Source organism: Apus apus, chromosome Z, assembly GCF_020740795.1.
Source record: "Apus apus isolate bApuApu2 chromosome Z, bApuApu2.pri.cur, whole genome shotgun sequence".
NCBI lineage: Eukaryota > Metazoa > Chordata > Aves > Apodiformes > Apodidae > Apus > Apus apus.
The window spans coordinates 27,050,572-27,069,839 of record NC_067312.1 but is presented as its reverse complement, the minus strand read 5'-3'; the positions used below and the strand labels follow the sequence as shown (position 1 = coordinate 27,069,839).

The 19,268-nt window shown below is 39.1% G+C and overlaps 1 protein-coding gene across 1 annotated transcript in view; it reads left to right on the top strand.

Moving 5' to 3' along the window:
* ARHGEF28 (Rho guanine nucleotide exchange factor 28) overlaps nucleotides 1–19,268 on the top strand; it is a 121,395-nt gene that overhangs the window by 33,683 nt on the left and 68,444 nt on the right. The window contains exons 5-9 of the mRNA XM_051642983.1: nucleotides 3,006–3,189; nucleotides 4,106–4,286; nucleotides 7,169–7,241; nucleotides 10,963–11,009; nucleotides 12,474–12,534. Coding sequence (XP_051498943.1) covers nucleotides 3,006–3,189; nucleotides 4,106–4,286; nucleotides 7,169–7,241; nucleotides 10,963–11,009; nucleotides 12,474–12,534 — 546 coding nt within the window. The remainder of the gene's footprint in view (nucleotides 1–3,005; nucleotides 3,190–4,105; nucleotides 4,287–7,168; nucleotides 7,242–10,962; nucleotides 11,010–12,473; nucleotides 12,535–19,268) is intronic.

Sequence of the window (19,268 nt, the reverse complement as noted above, 5' to 3'; positions counted from 1 at the left end):
CTTTGAAGTTGTTTGGTTTTGTTTTGTTTTGTTTTTAATAATGAAGTGGTATCTTACATGTGTGTTCTAGAAATACATAGACAGATAGTATATTTAGTGATATTGTGGTTTAAAGAATCCCCATCAACATCTTGTTGATGTGTCTGCTTCTGTTGGAACTGCTCTGAAATATGGGTTTCAGACACTACATGCAGGTTTGCTGGTTGTTGCAGTGCTAGTCTGTGTCCTGAAGCTCCCTTTTACTCTGATGTCTGGAATTTGTTTCATTTATTGAAAGAAGCTTGACCTGGTTTTCTGCAGTTTGACTCTTTCTGAAAGTTTTGTTTCTACTTGAAATGGAAAGGGAAAAAGTCTGGATGAGTTGCCATGAAATATTGAGAGGAAAAAGTGATAAACAGTGGAGATCCTGCAGTAATTTTCCCTGTGGAGTGGTAGAGCAAGTTCCTTAGATTACTTGCCTTTCTGGCTTTATGAGATAGGTGATACAGTTGTTTAAAAAAAATATAATGATAGTCCAACATTTTCAAAGAGACTGATGGTTTTGACCCCTAGTTCTGAGGGGGCATTCCAAGTGGTCCTGCTTTGTAGAAGGCAACTCACCTGATAAGATGTCTGGAGAGGATGTACTCAGCTGAGACATGGCAGCACCCTTCGATTATGTAAAAGGAAGCTGTGAAGGGAATGATGTGTTTTTTATGCCCCTTTCAGATGGGACAAGAAGTGGCAGGCTTGCACTGAGAAACGGTGAGCTAGGTTAGGGCTTTCAAGTCATTGCAGCTGTGAGGGTAAAATTATTCCTTGTGTAGATTGCCTACAGAGATTATGAAAACCTCTCATGATGGGAAGGTTTTTAGAACAGATGAGACAAACATCTGTCAGGAGAAATTTAGGTTATTTAGGTTGAGATTACTTGGACAGGCTAGAGAGCTGGGCAGGGAGACTCATGAAATTCAACAAGAGCAAGTGGGGAGGAGCAACCCTATGGGCTGACCTGTGCATTAAGAAGACTGTGGCCAGTAGGTCAAGGGATGTTATTCTCCCCCATACTCTGCCCTGGTGAGGCCACATCTTGAATACTGTGACCAGTTCTGAGCTTTTCAGTTCATGAATTATGGACTGGAATTACTTGAAAGAGCCTCATGCAGGGCCACAGACATTATTAGAGGAATGGAACATCTGCCCTATGAGGAAAGGCTGAGAGAGCTGGCACTGTTTAGCCTGGAGGAGACTGAGGGGAGAATCTCATAAATACTTATAAATATCTGAAGGGCAGGTGTCAGAAGGATGGGTCTGGTTTCTTTTCCACAGTGTCCAATGACAGAACAAGAGGCAATGGCACAAGCTGCAGCATAGGGGGTTCGAGTTAAACATAAGGAAAAACTTTACTGTGAGAGTAACAAAGCACTGGAGCAGGCTGCCTAGAGAGGTTGTGGAGTCTACTTTTCTGAAGGCATTCAAAACCAATCTGGACATGTTCCTGTGTGATCTGTTGCAGGTGATCCAGCTCTAGCAGGGGAGTTGGACTGGGTGATCTTCAGAGGTGTCTTCCAACTCCAACCACACTGTGACTGTGTGGCCTTGCCCTAAGGCAAGGAACGGACTAGAGACCTCCTGAGTACTCTACAAGGGATTTTTATTTTATTTATTTTATTTTTTTAAAATGATTCTGTAAAATAAATATTCCTTACAATTTGAAAGTGAGTACTTGAACTGATTAGGAGTCAGCCACTGTATTTGCATGTGACTATGTGATACTTTTGCTTAATGCAGAACTGTTTCTGAAAAAATGAGCTTACTAGCTTTTTGGCTACATAACTGCTCTTTCTGCTGGGGGTTTGCTTTCCATCAGACGTTTTTATCTTGTAAGTACTGATGCAGAGAGGAAATCTGACAACAGTTTGCTGTTGATTTTACGTGTTATTTACGCAAATTTTTTACACGTACTTACAAATGCTTCAGGAGCTTCACCTTTTCCTTTGCCACTAGAGCATGTGATTTTCAAGAACATGTTCTGAACTGGTTGGTTAACAGGGAAGAAAATGTCCTTTGGATCAGAATGATAAATTTCAATGGAGTTTTATGAATCACTGGGAACCTAACAGATTTCAGCCAGGTGTTCTGAGAGCTGTAAAGTAACTGCCCTTAAATACTTGACCCTTGTGAAGGTACCCTTATATTTAACTTCATATTGAAATATTAGTGTAAGGAACAGGCTGAGTGGCACTCAAGCTTGATTTTGCTTATTACCCTTGAACTGCAGAGGCATTTGTGTTTGAGAATGTATGTAAGCAGATACACCCTTCTTTGAATAAAGGCCAAGCAAGGGCTTGAGTGGAGAATCAACAACTAGTGACTGTTTTTGTATACTCTTTCGTTTTAAGCTTCCTTTGGTTGATCTTGATGATTACATGCTAGAAATTGAAGAAAATACTAGCAGGTGAAGTCACCTTTTTGAAAAGAGACACAAGAATTATCGAACAAAAAATACACAAGAATTATCCTGTGAATTTTGCCCACATGTGTTAGCTTATGGGTTGCTGTGCTGCTAAGGATCTCCTACTGCGCTGATAGCCTGCCTTGAAAAGTCACACCCTTTTATTATTATTTTTAATATAGATACTTTGCCATGCAGCCAGGTGTTTTGTGTTGCTGAGGCAATGCAAAGCAGCTGGAAAATTGTGTCTTAGCTATCTTGTGCAGTATATTGGGGTATCTCTTCTGCCCAGTGTTATACTATATACAAAGAAAGAGAGAAGTACTGAAATAATCTAATTCATTCTGTTTTCTTTGACTACTGAAATTAGATAGTATTTGGATATCCTAGTTTAGTTGCACAGATGCAATTAAGTATATGATTATTTTTACTTCAGTGAAAGACAGTACTTTTGTAGGTCTGAACCTGAGCTGTGCAATTTCTGCAGACAGGGTTTTTTTTTTAGTTTTAAGGCAAATAAAATGCTGTGTTTTGTTACTGATGGTTTTGTTTGTTTGCTGTGTTTTTTCAGAGCCTAAATGTAAAGAAACCCTTCTCCACCTTGTGATGAAATTGGGATTGGTGAAGCTTTCCCAGTTCTTAGCAGCCCAGCCTGGAGGGTCATTAGCATTGGCATTACCTAATGAGGATGGAGCAACACCATTAGATTTAGCTTTACAAAATGGGCACTCCAGACTTGTTGACTTCTTCACAAAGTGAGTGTAATGGTTTGCTGCTTTCTCTGAAAAACTCCTCTCAACTAGAGGGATGTGGGAAGTACTGCTGTTACCTATCTTGTGTTGGTTTCTGGGTTCTTTTGCTATTGTTACCATTTTAAGTGGTAAACTTGTGTTTACAGGTAAAGGAAGTTTATAATCTGTGTCATTCATTAGTTTGACAAGTCAATTAATAGCCAATTAAGTGACAGAGGACCAACTGCACTATCTGCAGCTGGTACCTCTTTGACATTATAGCAGCTGAATCCCAACGTTACCAACAAGTAAAGATATATTTTAAAATATATAGAGAGAAACATTTACATATAAACAGAACCATACGACCTTACATTCACAAAACCTTTGCAGACTTTGTTACCTCTGTAAAGCTCAGGTTTGAATAAGTAAGGTAGAATCAGTGCTGCAGCTATTACTGTTTTGCCAGAGAGCTGCCAAACTGACAAATGACTTAAAGGACAAGTGCTTCCTGGCACATTTCAGGTCTCTGAAGTTTCCTCTGTACAGACCTGAGACGTGTGGTGTGTCTTTGTATGTGTCTTGGGCTACCAAATGTTTAGCATCAGATGCCCCTTCTCACTGCTGGCTTTTCTTTGCAAGTAGAAATATGTTAGAACTGGGTTACATTTTTATTTTGGTATATGACTCTTTCAATTATGGCTCCAGGCAGTGTGTAGTTTATATGAGACTTACCAGTACTTCAGTTGAAGAAAAAATACAATGGTACAGTACATTATGTTATGAATGTCTCATTTCTTTGTAATGTCCAAGCACTGCTGTATTCCCTTGAGAAACTTTCTGTTTTTCACTGTCGTGGGATAAACAACCTGCTAGCCGCCAGTCATTTCCTACAGCTATATATGGCATCTGCTTTAGTTTAAAGAGTGTGTCATTCCAGTTTCCAGGGCCGTCACTCAGTTGACATTTCAAGAGTGGAGATCAGCGAGGGTGCTTGCGTGCAGTTTGTTCATTCATCAGGAGCTCTGACGCTGACATTTAGCCAGACTGCACAGCACTTGCTGGAGTCGGATATTAAGCTTTTCAGAAAATACTTCTGGGACAGACCTCTTCTTTACCAGGTAGGTACCTATGTAGCTCAGGGCATTGCCACATATTTTCTTCCATAATTTCCAGCAACAGGCTCTTCAGGTTTGATTTATTTTTGTTGAGTAGCCTTTTTTTAAAGTTGTCTCTGTCACTCATGGCCAGTGTACTTGCAGGATTACTGTTGTGGGCTTCTACTTTTTTGTGAGTGTAGTACATTCTGTGTGTGAAGCTGAAGGATAAGAGACATAGAGAACATTATCAAGGCCTGCTTTACCTCTCAAGTTATTTTTGAATCATTATGAACGCTACAGTGAATATCTTTCTCTGAAATCTTTGTGTTTTTAATTGTGTTGCATGTTGGTACTTGGAAATACTGAATTTACTTCCATTCTTTTGTCTAGTAGTGCAATGCCTGGGAGCCTTTATCAAGAGCCACCCTGAGTCTACAATTTAGAGCAGAAATACAGAGCATAAACTTTTGCTATCATTTAATTATGGTGTAGTGGGTCTTACTTTACTGAAATGTATCTGGATCACTGCTGTGATACTCTTGAGGACATTTCTCAAATTCAGTAAAGGAGAACACTTGAAAGCACAAGTTTAATACCGATGGACTTTTGTTTTTAGATTGAGACTGCACAACTGTTTAAAACTAGTGAACTAAAAACATGTGGAAAATATTTTTTTCTCTTTTTTCTGGTTTTAAAATTCAGATTTTTCTTTTCCATACTCAATTCAGGTTTCCTTATTTGTAAGCAGATTTTCCTTGAGTTATCTTTACTGCATTCCGCATGTTTGTTTTTTTTAAAATCAGGATGTGATCCATGTGTTATGTTTAACATGAAAACTTGAGGTGTGATGTATTGTATAGTCCTTAAGTATAATATTGTGTAGTTACACTGCCAAGATTTTATTTGTTCCAACACAAAGAAGTCATTCTGTGTTTGTAGCTTGCAAAATGCCTATAATTTGTGCATGGCTTTTCCATGGAAACAGTAGTAAGCCCAACAGCAAACCAAGACTGTAAGGAAGAATGCATTGTTATTTATATAATTGGGGTTTTTTTGCACTCATCAAATCCTTGTCCTTCTTCCACTCTTTGAAATGGAAAAAGAAAGTGTGTTACGTTAGATGTTTGCGTGGCTCTCAGATAAAAGACTCTTAAAGGCTGCAATATTCTGCACTTTGTATTTTCAGCAAGAAGCCTACTACCCTTCATTTGTGGGATTCCCTTTTGCTCATTCCTCTAGTTGAAGCAGTCTAGATCCTCCATTGTGGGGACTCTGTTTCTCCCCTGCCCAGTATCCGTGTTGCACTAATTCTAATAAAGCAGAAGTAAGCCAGAATAACTGGGAAGATCAAATGGTTTGGTTATTTTCCTATATACCAGATAGCATCCTGAAGTGTATGTGGGGACATCATTAATTGCAATTCTAAAAGAGTAATGGAAAGGTTAAAACAAACCAGCTGTTGTGATAAGCTAGAGTTACCTACATGGCAACCATGCCTTCACTGGATACTTTCAGGGGCTCTGCAGTTCAAGAAGTGTAAACCCACAGGTTTTGTAGCTGTGCTAGGTAATACAGAGGAAAGGTTTCTGAAGATGATGAGGAAGAGCACTGAACTCTGTGCAACCTCCTCAGGGTAGAAATTGCTGTGGTGGTGGCAGCACCCAACAGTGGGGCTGAGCATTTCATGGTGCACCTGCAGAATAGCCCTAAGCAGCTTGTGGAGATGATCTGTTTGGTTGTCTCAGTTGCTGGAAGGTGCACAGCCAGGGCAGTAGTCCTCTACAGGATGAAAAGGAATCTGGAGACTAATGGACAGATGTGAAATGGTGTCAGATCAATGGGGAAAAAAAAAAAAAAAAAGAAAAAAAAAAAGAAAAAGAAAAAGGCCAAACCAGGATAAAAATAAAAAAATTATTAAGATTATTTATGGTAGTTCAAGTAATTTTGTAGCCTGGTGGTGGACAAATTTAGTAGTTTCTCAAGGAGTAGTTGACTTATTTCTGCCTGGCAGAAGTGCAGTAGGAAAGTGTCTTGCACAGTGACAGATCAGCAGAGAAAAATGGAACTAGCCTCACTGAGGTGAGGGATTAGCTATCTGGACCGCTGTGTGGCTTTCAAATCTGGCTGCAGTATTCAGCCTAGAGTCATCCTGGACTTTTGCATTCAGGTTACCATGCCTTTTCTCTTTTTGCTGCAAATACACAGGTGAGCTAACTAGAGGGAAAGACTAGAAGCAAGCGGAGTTGTAGATGGAACTACACAAAAGGAGACATTGTTTACTCCACCTCCTTTGTTTATAATTTTGAAGGCAATTGCTAAAATAAGGGAATGTGTCTTAGCCCCCTCTTCCTTTTGAGCAGAAGTGATGTACTCAGTGTGTGCGTCTGAGTGAGGGGTCAACCCTGCCAGGAGCCATGGATATGGGGAGGGAGCAGCTCCTGCCTTCCACGATGAGTTTACCAGATAGTTAGTGTTTAGTTCTGGGTTTGTGTTGTCTATCGGTCAAAATTGCTCCTGTGCAGGGATGCTTTCAAGGTTAACTAGAATTTTGAACCTTGCTGTTGTGCAAAGCTGCTTTTCTCATGGAGAAGGAGGTTATGAACAATGAAGTACAAATGTTAAATCTGATCCTTTAGATCCTTTGTGCATCATAAGCAAGAGGTAATTTCTCTCTGTAGTTGAAAATATTGTATTGGTTTCCCTTCTGAGGAATTGCTGTTGGCTTCCTCTGGAGTGTAAGCAATAAAATACTCTGTGAAATCTCTATCAATTATTTTAGTATTGCTTATAACATATTTATTTGCTATTAGTTGATACTGTTTTTGAGTTTTCAGATTAATGTTATGGGCATCAAATAAATTGTTATTGTAATTTTGATTATTATTATTATTATTATTTTTTAGAGTATTAATTTGAACCAAGTTGAGACAGTGGAAGGTCGAGAAATGCCCTGCAGTACAATGAGCTCTGTAGAAGGTACAGTTTTTTATTCCATAATGTTGCCGTCTTTAAAAGCTCTGGAAAGTTGGCACAGATTCATACACCATTTATTTATTCAGAAAGATCACATATCATTTGTCATTAGAGACCTGTAAGTAGACAACACTTGAATATACAAGTCATACACTGTGAGAGTTGTGTAAATCATTATGTTCCCTACACAGCATCAGTTTTCCAATGTCAGACTGAAATTGTTCACAAAATATTTTTGGATTTCCAGTGATTGGAAAATCCTTCACTAATTTTACTGTGAGAGCTAGAAAAATGAGAGAAAGTTCCAGGAGAGGGCAGTGTTTAACTGACTGAACGCTCCAGCATGCAAATTCCAGTAAAGCCAATTAAGTTAATAAAGATAGGAGCAGAGTAATGTTTTGTGTGAGTAGTTTTGGGATGCAGCCAAGACTTCTTAATGTGGCAAAATTCCCATGTGCTTCAATTACATATTCAATATTTTGGTGAGCAGTTTACCTCTATAAGGGTTGCAGAACTGCACTTGCTGATGAGAACCTTCTTTCATTACCATAATACATCTCTGTGTACCTTGGAACAAGCATCTTTTAGAGATTAAAATAAATTAACAAAAAAAAAAAAGGTAATTTTTCAGCATCAGTAGTATGACATTTCAGGCGTTTATGTATGATTGTTATAAATTAATTAAAAGTTTTAATCAATGGGCCATTTGCCTTTGTGGCTGGCTGTGTGTATTTGGATGAAGCAACAAGCTGAAAACTGAGTTCTGTGAGAGGCTTGGTCTTGATCTGTAGCTGTGCTGGAAGTTGCCCTTCTGAGGGCAGAAGAAATGTGAGAGCTTGTGTAAAGTGTTGACAGGATCAGAGCCAGACGGAGGGAAAGGAACAGGACTGCAGTTCTAGGTGGTTATTTTAAGTGAATGGATGAAATGGGGATGCATTAGATGTGTAGGCTGCTACATGTTGTTAGTCCTGGAAAAGGAGTTTTATACCCAACCTGTCCAGCAGTATTCAGGCAGGAAGAGTTCTGCCCTGGCATATATGCAGAGAAATTATGAGCAGTTATTAGCAGTTGCAAACTATGCATCTGTAAGTGTAAGTGGCAATTTACCATACAATATTTGTGAATTACTTTGGTGATAGAGTGTGCAAATGCATAGACCCGGGTATTCATCTGAGTTCCATACTCTGACCAGCATGACCTTTATGCTGCTGCTTGGGTACAGAAAGTGAATGGCCTGGATTGGTAGCACTATATGTGATAGTAACTTGGGCAATACAACTAGGCGATGGTTACTTTGATAGTTTTTACTAAAAGCAGTTTGAATTCAGGCTGACTTGGCAAAAACAGATAATGAATATTGGTGGATATTACTTTTCCAGGGAGAAAAGTCACCAGTTCAGGATGCCTAGTCTCATTTTGGATTCTGGTTGTAAAGCTTCTCATTCTCTCTTTATGCCAAAGATACTTGGCATACATCTTGCCATAGGCAAGTATTTGTGTTTTTAATGGAAGCTATACACTTTTGTGCCTTTATGTATCATAGTTATTTTGTGCCTGTTTTGTTTGCTTGTTTCTTTGTTTAGATAGTTGCAATTGAACAGCAAGAAAAGTATACTACATTCTGGTAGTATCCAGGATCTATACAAACAAATTGTAGTAATCACAACTGGATGTTTTACATTCTCTGTTATCTACTTGTAGACATAAGGGGGCTGTAACTATTGTTTGTATGCTGATGGGCAGAAAAAGCTTTTTAATCTTCTTGAATTTTTATATTGTCATTGTTTACCATACTTCTATAAGGAAGACTTTTTTTTTCCTTTTTTACTAAACACCAACAAATCCAAATACTGAAAAATTATGAATTAAATTATTGACAGAGTACTTTTTGCTACATTCTCAATTGCATTCAGTGAATTCCTTTTCATGTCATGAAAGGATCCCCCTCAGATTTGAAAACTGCTGCCCTTCCAAGAAGTTGTAACTACTCACTTGTGTGTGGGCCTAAAGTCAAGATCAACAGACCTTTCAAACACAATGCTATCAGAAGCCCATTAGCTGTTATTGAGTAGAGGTTGCTATAGCATTACATTGCTTCTGAAATGCAAGCATACAAAAGCAGTAAGGTGACACTACTAGCTTAGCAGTGAATCTCCCATAGCAACTGAATTAAATTCAAATACATGAAGTGATACATTATCCAGTGAGAGTACAGAACAAAAGGTGAAATAGATGGTATTTTTGCTAATTCAATAGTTCATCCTTTTCTATTTTCTAACCTTGAAATTCCATGCCCATGAGTTACTGTTATCTGGAAGAAAAGCCATTTGCTTCTACAGAATGTTAGGTATGGAGCAAACAACATTTATTTCAGAGAACTGGGAAACTGAGTAGTAACAATGACAATTGCATGGCAATACTGTAAAAAAAATACCTTTCCACTGAAGCTTTTGATGCAAGTTTCTGCAGTTACAGAAGAAATAGTCCATTCCTCCTTTTAGGTGAAAGGTGATGCCTGGGATGCTTTGTTTGATAGCACTAGTGTTTTTGTGCTCTGTGAATGCATTCTTTTACAATTCAACGGGATATGTGTATGCTGCAGAAGGTAAATTAAAGAAGGTGGATTAATTAAAAATAATGATCAAGATACTGATCAGCATGGACCCAGTCCTGACTCCTGCCAGTGTGCAGGGGCACTGTTGAGGTCAGTGATGATAAGAACTCTTATTGCAGTGGGCCCATAATTGCATCCCAGAGCTTCACCTCACAGAGACCAGGTTAGGTAGGGTTGTTGTTGATTATGGTTGTACAATTTAGATAATAGGCAGCTGTCTCTGAATTGTTGTTCCAACACCAAGAAAACGCAGAGGTCCCAAAACCCCATATTCCTAAAAGCAGTCCTGCAAACCAACTCTGTACTGGCTGCTAAGTCACACTTAGTTTATCTGTTTGCTGGAGCTGAAGAATGGAGAGGGATTTGTGTATCTGGAAACAGTTGTGAACCTTGAATTTAACGTTTCAATATAAAATGAAACATATTTACCAGCATAACTCTGGCAATATAATTATGATTGAAAAAATACTTACTAAATAATAATAATGTCCCTGAAAGCCTAGGTGATGCTGGCGTTAATTTGTATTCTTGTAGCCAGATTACACTTTGCTGTTTCACAACAGTCCTTGAGGCTGCAAAAGTTTGGGCAAAACTTGCAATGTGGTCCTTGTTTTGCATGTGCTGTGTCCTTCCCCACAGAACTGGGGAGAAACCATTAAAAAACAAGAGTGACAGACACAAAGTTGTTTTTTACTTTTTGGGGTGAAAAGGTACGGTCTAATTTCAGAATATGTATGAAATGCCTGCAGAAGAAAAGCAGAGCCCAGCTGCTCTGCAGAGTTGTTGTGAGGCATGGCACTAGAACTGTTTATTTTCTGAGCATGTAGGGGTTAATCAGCAGCTGGCTGACAAATGTCTGTGCTTGCCTAGCCTGAATGTAACAGTGACAATAGCATAGCACTTATTGTGCATCCAGCTTGCACACTGCCCACGGGATTGCCGCTGTGGGGAGATGCATGGGCTGCTCATGTCCATTGTTTTGCCTTGCCTGCTCTTTGCTCCTTGTGTCCCCCTTCCTATTTGGAAAAGGAGAGGCACCAGCAGCAGAAACTAAAACAGACTCGAACTGAATTTGCTTGCTACTAAAGGCAGGAATCTTTGCTTTTATAGGTCCTGTGAACTTGGCATCTGAAAAATTGTCCCAGGATGATACAAAGGTACAGATTTCTCCTTATACAAATGGTTAAGCTTCGTTTAGGTTGAGAAGCAGCAAGCCTCTACTTGGCTATCTCGGCACTTCCGAGAGCTAACAAATAAATAAGATGACTAATGCCTGCCAGACATTTCCTGCCCTTTCCTATCCTGTGGGAATAGTTACGTGTATAGATGATTATTATTTGAAGGAACTTGCCTGTTGTGTGGTTGTGGGCCAGAAAGCTGAGTTGGATAACCAAGCTCTGCTTTAGGACCAGAAAGCTTGTGTTTATGGTGAACCTTAGTGCCTTCAGGGAGCTTGTAACCCAGGTGCCAGTCTCAGGGGAGCACAACCTGTCTCATAGAAGCTTCATCCTTGAGACATCATGGTTTGTTACATCAGAGGAGTTAGTCTCTGAGAGAGGCCTTGTGGGTAACTGTGAGCCTTTAGCTGCACTTAGTGTGAAAACTGCTTTGTGTAAAAAATATGTCAGTTCCCACTGGCTTCTACATGGAGGTATCTAACAGATATTGGAGGGGGACCAGTATTTGTGAGAGGTCCCATTATGGTTAGCCAGTTTTATTTGGTCTCTAGTATTATATTCTGCTTTTATTTATATGTATCTGTTTAGAGAACTAGAAAATCTTTGTGTCAATGGGTTTTAAATAATGTTTTAAAGCAAGGTATGCTTCAACTGGGTATGAAGTTAAAATTATTATTTAGGTTGAGGGAAGCAAAATCTGGTAAAATCTGACAAGTAGTAGCCAATTACTGTTGATTTTTTAAAATAATATTTGAATTTAATGTAATATTGTTGAACTGCCACTTTTGTTAAGTAGTTATTATAAAATGGTTGGTTTTATGTTTTTAATTGCCAGCTGTGCAGACGATCGATCATTTGTTTGGGATTCAAATGTTGCAATTGTAATCTGTGTCATCTCAGGATTATATCTCTGCAGTATGCATTAATTTTTTGGTCTATTTTGAAAACTTATGTTGGGGCAGAGTATTGCAGCTTGTGAGTCTTGCTGGGGTTCTGGTACCATATTGACTGTCTCTTGATTTAATTAAGCACAAAGACCATAGTTGACTCTATGAAGAATTATACTATATTTCTACAGGTGTGAACAGCTCAGGCATTTTAGAAATACATTGATTTTTCCTCCAAAACACTGTATTCACAGGTCAGGGCACAGCTAAACTGTATAAAAGAAGAGCAGGCAGAAAACTGGAGTTTGCATGGGAATTGAAGTGTGTTTTGTTCTCTTCAGTTATGTTTAGAGTTTGAGTCCATGGGGTTCACATGCATATTGTAGAGTCTGGTAGTGCATACAGTATCTGTTGCATTGATTAAAATGGCTAAAATGAAGTGACTCCTGCTTGATAGTGTTTTAACTGAATTCTGAAAGCTTAAAGCACTTCTTGCAACTAAGCACAAATGCAACTATTTGTTTTCAAATATGTATCTCAAGTTTTCTGTTTCTAGCCTCTCCAAGAGTCTGTGGTTCCTTTTAAAGAAAATGAAGATCACGTCCTGTTGGACATAGGTAAGCAATAATTAATAATTTTGATTTCCCAGAAGCTATTAATATATACTGTGATGCCAAATACACACAAAACAGGTTCTTTTAAAAGGTAGAGGTCATTGACACTGCAGCCTAACTTCTCAAAAGATCTATCAGTTATATCTATGTCAGAGAGGGAGCCTCTTCCAAAGCACCTCTAGTATAGATAGGTGGTGTATCCAACAATATCATGATACCCTACAATTTTTCAGTAGTATATTAACTATTGTAGGAAAAACAATCTTGAAAATAATTTATGATGGAGCCAACATGCGTGACTCAAGATGAAATGAAGCACGTAGAAACGTTTATATGCTAAAGTGGTGACTGAACTGTGGGGTTGGTAGAATACAGCCAGTTGCACTAGACAGTACATTCAGAGACTAAAACTCAAATGGAAAGGTATTTTCAAATACAGGTCCAAGGACAATGTGCAGACATAGGTACAGCAAGGCAGAAAAAGATGACAAGTAACGAAGCTCTGCCAGTGGGAGCTGCTGTGCCAGTCAGAGGAGCTGGCAACTGCTGCTGTCTGTTGCCTGTGGTCCAGTGCTGAGCTCAGAAAGAACACCTCAGATGGTGGCATTCAGACAACCCATATACAAACTTCGGTGGCTACAAAATGAAGCTCTGTGTGTGTGTGTAGAAAGGGAGGGGATTTACATGCAGGAGTGGTGGTGGCATATGCTAGAGGGAAATGAGCTGATGTACACTCAGAGATACAGTTGTAAAATAAACTGGCAGATTATTTTAATAACCTATCATTAAAAGAATAATCTAGTTACCTATTTTTCTAGTCACTGTTCTGCCAAATGCCTGTACTTCCACTATTTAATCCTGTCTGTCTCACTCTCCCATACCAGGAATATCAGAGCTACATAAGGGAATTGGGAGTAGTAGCAAAAATATTAATATTCACAGTTATCCTGACTTTAGTGCTTTTGAGTGGGGACGTCATAGCAGTCCTTGCCCTGCACAGAAGTGCTGTGTATGTGTATGAGAAGTTAGGACCCATGTGATCAAATCTGGTTTGTTAAGCAAGACCAAACTATTGGACTACATCTCAGTGTAGGAGGGTGGGGAGCCATTGGGGAGTTATTATGGTTTACTAATCTGAAGCCACATCTGCTTCAGCCTCCGCTCCAATTATGCCATCTGGAGGGAACATAAGGTGGCTTAAAAGCTGACTGAGGGGAAGTTCTCCACCTTGAAATTATAGCTGATGTATCTTTTTCTTACCCCTGAAATGCCTTTTCCTTCTAAGGCATCATTTGCACAGCAGTGCTTGTGACAGCTGGAACAGAAGCCAGGCCCTCTGGCTTCAGACCAGCTCAGTCTCCTCTCTGATGCTGGGATGGGCAGCGGCAGCGGGTCCTGAGTCTTCTGCAAGGAACAAGCAAGTGACTTTGGCCATGGTTCATACTGTTAGTTAGGAGTAACAAATTGTAGATTCTCAGAGGAGCTTTTGGGTAAAATAAAATAAATAATTGCATACAACTTGGGACAAGATTTAGATGCCTTAAATTTGATTTAAAAGTATTTTTATAGGTATCTTATGTATGTATGAAGTAAATGTATAAGTATGGATACAAATTTGTAGATATATATATATCTGTGCATCTACATGTGTCTATAGATAACTTGTCCTGAGCACAAGCTCAACTTACATTAAACTACGAAAAATTCCTTGTTGTACGTCTTATCTGAAAAAGGTACAAAATTATCTTCCCTAATTTAAAATTAGCTTCTTTCCTAAATTATAATTAGCTTGTAGTACATTTAAGAGGTTGACTTGTTTGTGAAGAAGCTGCAGTGGAATTGGTTCTGCTTGTTTTAGAAGTATGTCACTGTAACTGAGAATTTAGTTGCCCTGTGTAAGGACCGGAGTGGGTATTCGCTGCCAGTTGCTCCAAGAGCTCTCCTTGCCCGTCTCCTAGCTGCATACTCAAGTTGTCTGAAACACTCATAACGTAGACAACTGATGGGATTTTGTCATTGACCTCAACAGGGCTTGGAGGTCTTCCAGTTAGCGTTGTGTGTGAGATCTGATGGGGCTGAAGTGCAGGCTGGGCAGCAAATGGGCGGTCAGGTGTGCAATGAAATGTGGAAGTGGGCAGGGATGAAGAAGGATGAAAATAAGAGTTTGATGACAATCAGAAATGTATAAATTGACTTAAGCTGGTTTTCTTTGTTTATCTGAATGCAAAAAAATGTGTATGTTCTAACCTGGCTTATATAACAATATTGCTGAATAGTGTAGTTTTATTAGCCTGGATTGTTTTAAACTACTTGTTCAAAAATTGTTTACTTGGCAGTGTTGTTAAATGGCAATGTTTTTGTCTGGAAAGCACACAGTGGGGGATAAGAAGAGAAATGGAAATGGTTGTCGGTGGGGGAGAGGAAGAGGAAGAATAGCTAAGGAGGGGGTTGAGTGAAGAAGAATTAATAGAAACGGGCAAACTCTGGAATCTCACTAGGAAGTTGGATGTGTAAATCAAAGAGGACTTCCAAGACCAAGAATGTGAGTGCTCTTTGAATGGGTACAAATTCCCTCACTTATGCTTCTCACATGTTTTTCCACATGTTTCTTTCTTTTAGAAAAACATTTACCAAAAATCATCCTCATCATAGAATAGTTTGAGTTGGAAGAGTCCTTCAAAAAAGCTGTGGCTCCTGGAAGGGCTCTGCTGTTCTTGCTGTTTTTTTCCCCAGCTTGCCCTTTCAAGGATACTGACTGTGCTGGCTGTTTCCCCACACCCAGTGGAGTTTTGTGAGTCTCTTTGCAGGGATGCTCAGAACAGCCGGTATGGTGCTAGAAGGCTACCAACTCTCCTTGCTTCATGTTTGGGTTGGGACATGGCTGCCTTAGAAACCATTTGAATCTTATAGTTAAGTTTTGAGAATTGTAATTCAATTTTTTGCACAAGAGGCTTCTTGTCCTCCAGGATTGCTGGAGGGCCCGTGGGGTTCCACCCCTCTGAGTGTTGGGGGATGATGGGCCAGTAAGAAGCCATGTGAACTACAAATGATGTTTTTGGGGTTTTCCATATTCAAAATTGAAGCAATAGGGGTAAACTGTGGGCCACAACAGGATGCTAGACCAGCCTCACCAGGAGCTTGTATGAAGGCTGCTGAATTCAGTGCTAGTCACACTTGCCAGTCTTCTTCCCCTCTGTCTCCTCTCTCTGTCACCTCTGGAAATTGTTAGAGATCTGTTTTGTGTTTACAAGAGGAAAAAAACAAAAAAACCCTTTTTTAATTTTTTTTTTTTTAAGAAGATTGAGAGACAAAAACAATGTCCAGTTGGGGAGAGTGAATGAAATAAAGAAAAAAAGGATAATTTTTTTTTTTCCCTTTCAATATTAAGCATGTGTATTATTGCCATGCATTGTCATCCTCAGAGTCAGCAGCCATCTACATTTTGGGAGAGTCTAAGATGTGACAGCTGAATGATGTTACCATTGGGCAAGTGACAGTGTTAGCTGGGCATGTGTTTTTAAACATTTATAATTCCTTCCTGTTTTGCATAGCTGGTTTGGAAAGAGTATGTTCACAAGGCCATTTATAAAGCTGCAGAAGTTTCTTTTTTCCAATAAGAAAAATATAATCTTCAGTTTTTCTTCCAAGGAAATATAGCTTCTTCTTTTTCTTTTTTTTTTTTTTTCCTAAAATTCAGGGAGGCAGGATGATGTTAAGTTTTCAAAATATTTTCTCTGTTCTCATGGTTACAGTGCAGTGACCTAGTGGTGTCTGCCTAATCTATTCTGTTTGCTCTGCTGTTGGTGAAAACATTCTGCAAGCCACGTTTTGCACTTTTAAGAGATAAGAATACTGATGCCAAATTTTTGGCAGTTTTCTGTATCTGACCAGGCAGCTACAAAGCGTTTTTAGTAGAGCCTGCCCTTTGATTTTCATGATTCCACAGAATTCCAGTTTCACCACAGATCAATTTAAGGAACAGAACATAATGATCTCGGTGTAAACCAGTAGGTCTGCACTGTAATCTGCAGAAAAACTTGGTTTCAGTGTTGCTGTTCTGTTCTTTTTCAATTGGATTTCCTTACTGTGGTTGGTAAGACTTAAGAAGGTGGGGTTATTTTTAGGATAGAAGAAAGCATGGTTCTGCTGTCTGAAGTCTCACCTTTGTCCAGCTTTTGTTTGGGTCTGTAAAACTATTGGTTTTTCTACTTCATGTGGCCACATCTTTCACTCCTGTTTTAATGTTTGCTTGCATTTGGTTTTCAGTGTGGAGAATGTTTGCATTTGGAAGTGTTTTGAGGCAAGTGTGCCTCTTTTGATATTCAAACTACAGGAACTAATTTATGATTATTGATAGATGAAAGTGAAAGTTACATGTTAAGTGTTGCCTATTTGAAGCACTTAAAAGAGTCCTGTGAGTAAAGCTGTGCAGATTTTTTCTACTTGTGGTAATTTTTATTTTCCTGTCAGTTTTCAATCTTCTCTTTCTCTTATGATTTGAGAGAGTTCGGTGATTCAGCCATAACATCCCTAGTCCAGGAGCTGCAGACCTTTGCTTCAGTTTTAACAAATTTCCAGTAGGACCTTGGGCATGTCACTTATCTTTTCCCTGTGTCTTGGCTTTTAACCTAAAATTAGAAAGACCATAAGAGTGAGGTGGGAAAGAGGCACGGCAATCCTTGAATGTTTGGAGTTGTGCAAATACTCAGACTGATTGTACTGAAGAAGTTCTGGAAGGTCAGTTTGTGGTAAAGGAGGCTTTTTTAAAAACTCATTTTTAGTCGAAAGGTAGCTGGTCTGAAAATTGCAGAGAAAAATAATAGCTGAAGAAAATGGCATAGTAACTGCTCCAGCTAATGACCGTGGCAATTGCACTCTGCCCTTTTTTTCTCTGCAGCTTTCAGAGATCTTTAGATTGCTGCTTCTACTTTTGCAAAATCTTAGCATGGTTTTTTCCACTTTGCAAAACAGAGACTTAACCTGAGGTTGATCTGCCATAAACAATATTTAAATGTGGCAGTAGTTTATTTCAGTAGGTGAAGCATTGTTATTTGTTTGGAATGTCTATAAACAACTAAATATTTAAGTTTACAGAATAGTTGAGAGCTACAGAAGATGTGGGAAGTAGAATCTTCTGGGATGTGAGCCTGAACTGAGCTTAATTAAGAAGCTGTGGAGAAATCTGGAAGAAGCAGCATTAGGCACTACAACAAGCGTTTTCTTGTTTCTTGAGGTTTCCTCCACTATTGATTTTCTGAGACATTATAATTCAAGTTAACCTTAAAAGGAAGACAGAAAGAAAAACGAACAAGTTACAAACGTGTGCTGTCTGGCTTCCCAGAACTTGTCCTCCTCCTCTGCCTAAAATCCAAGACAAATTTGTTCAACAAAATAATCCTTCAAAAAGAGGCCTTTTTTTTTTTTTTTTTTCTTCCCCCTCTGATGTTTAAATAAGCTCTTTTGCCTGTCTTCTGCCTGGTCTCATTTCATGCTAACATAAATAAATAGTCTGGGATACATATAATGTCAAGTCACTCATTAAATCTGAAATATAATCCAGGAAAACATTGTGAAGAAAGCAATTGTAGTTTTGGAAGTGCACACATGAACACATTTCTCAGTTTTCTTCCTCCTTGAGACGCAGCCCTTCCCTTGAATCTTCCCTGAAACCTGGAAAATTGGATTTTTAACGAGATGGGTCTTTGGTGAACATTTTAGCGGTGCAGGCTGCCAGCCTAAGCATAGGCTCAGTAACCAAGTCATTGCTGAAATTTCAGTAGGAGTAAGGTCCAAGTCAAACTTGGGTTTGCTTTCATGTGAGGCCATGTGTGCTCTCCGTGTTGCTGGGGCTCACACAGTCCTCTGTGGAGCTGAAACCAGGAAGAGGTTTTTATTGACTTCAGTCCTTAGTTCTCAAGCTTTTGCAAATAAACTCAAGGGAGCTTTTCATCAGGGTACAGGACAAAAAAAATAAATAAATTAGCTTTTCATCCACATTTGTAATGCATATCCCAGCTAATCTTTTGATGTGAGTAGATACTAGACAAGGAGAGCATTTAGGCAAATTATCTCTTTATGTACCTTGAAAATGCTTAGTGGTTGTTTCAAGAGTCAGGGCATACCGACCGCTGTCACATGGAAGTAGTATTAATGAGCTTGTTATTCTAAACCACATCAGGTGAATGGTGTGGTAAAGAAGGGGAAAAAAAAAAAAATCTGCAATCAGTCATGCACCAGGCATCAGAAAGGTCTGTGTTGGAGGAACGCTGTGAAATGCTGACAGCAGGACAGTGAACTGGACAATGTGAAGAGTTAGGGACAAAGCCTGAGATGACTGTGCATGTCCAGTGGCTCTTTGGAGCTACACTGGGCAGAGGTCATGTTTTTGCTTCAGTTCTGTAAAAATTTTGAACCCCTCTTCATCTCAATCCTGTGGTCCTCCAAGGATCTTGCAGTGCTAATATAGTTAGTGTGAAATGGTTTCTCTTAAATTTTTAAAGGTACATTGCTCCTTTACTTTATCTGAAAAAAAAGTTTTAAGTATCACCACTAACAAACAGTTGCTTTTCAAAAAAGGTGCATGTTGCTGATAGGTCTTTGCATGATAATGCAACAATTCTTGAATATCACGAATGTGATGGTTTTTAGTGTGAAAGTGCAATTCTTGTTATAGCAGTTCTAACAGTAGTTGCAGCCCTGGTTTCAAAGAAAACATTAAAATAACAGCCTTAAAAATA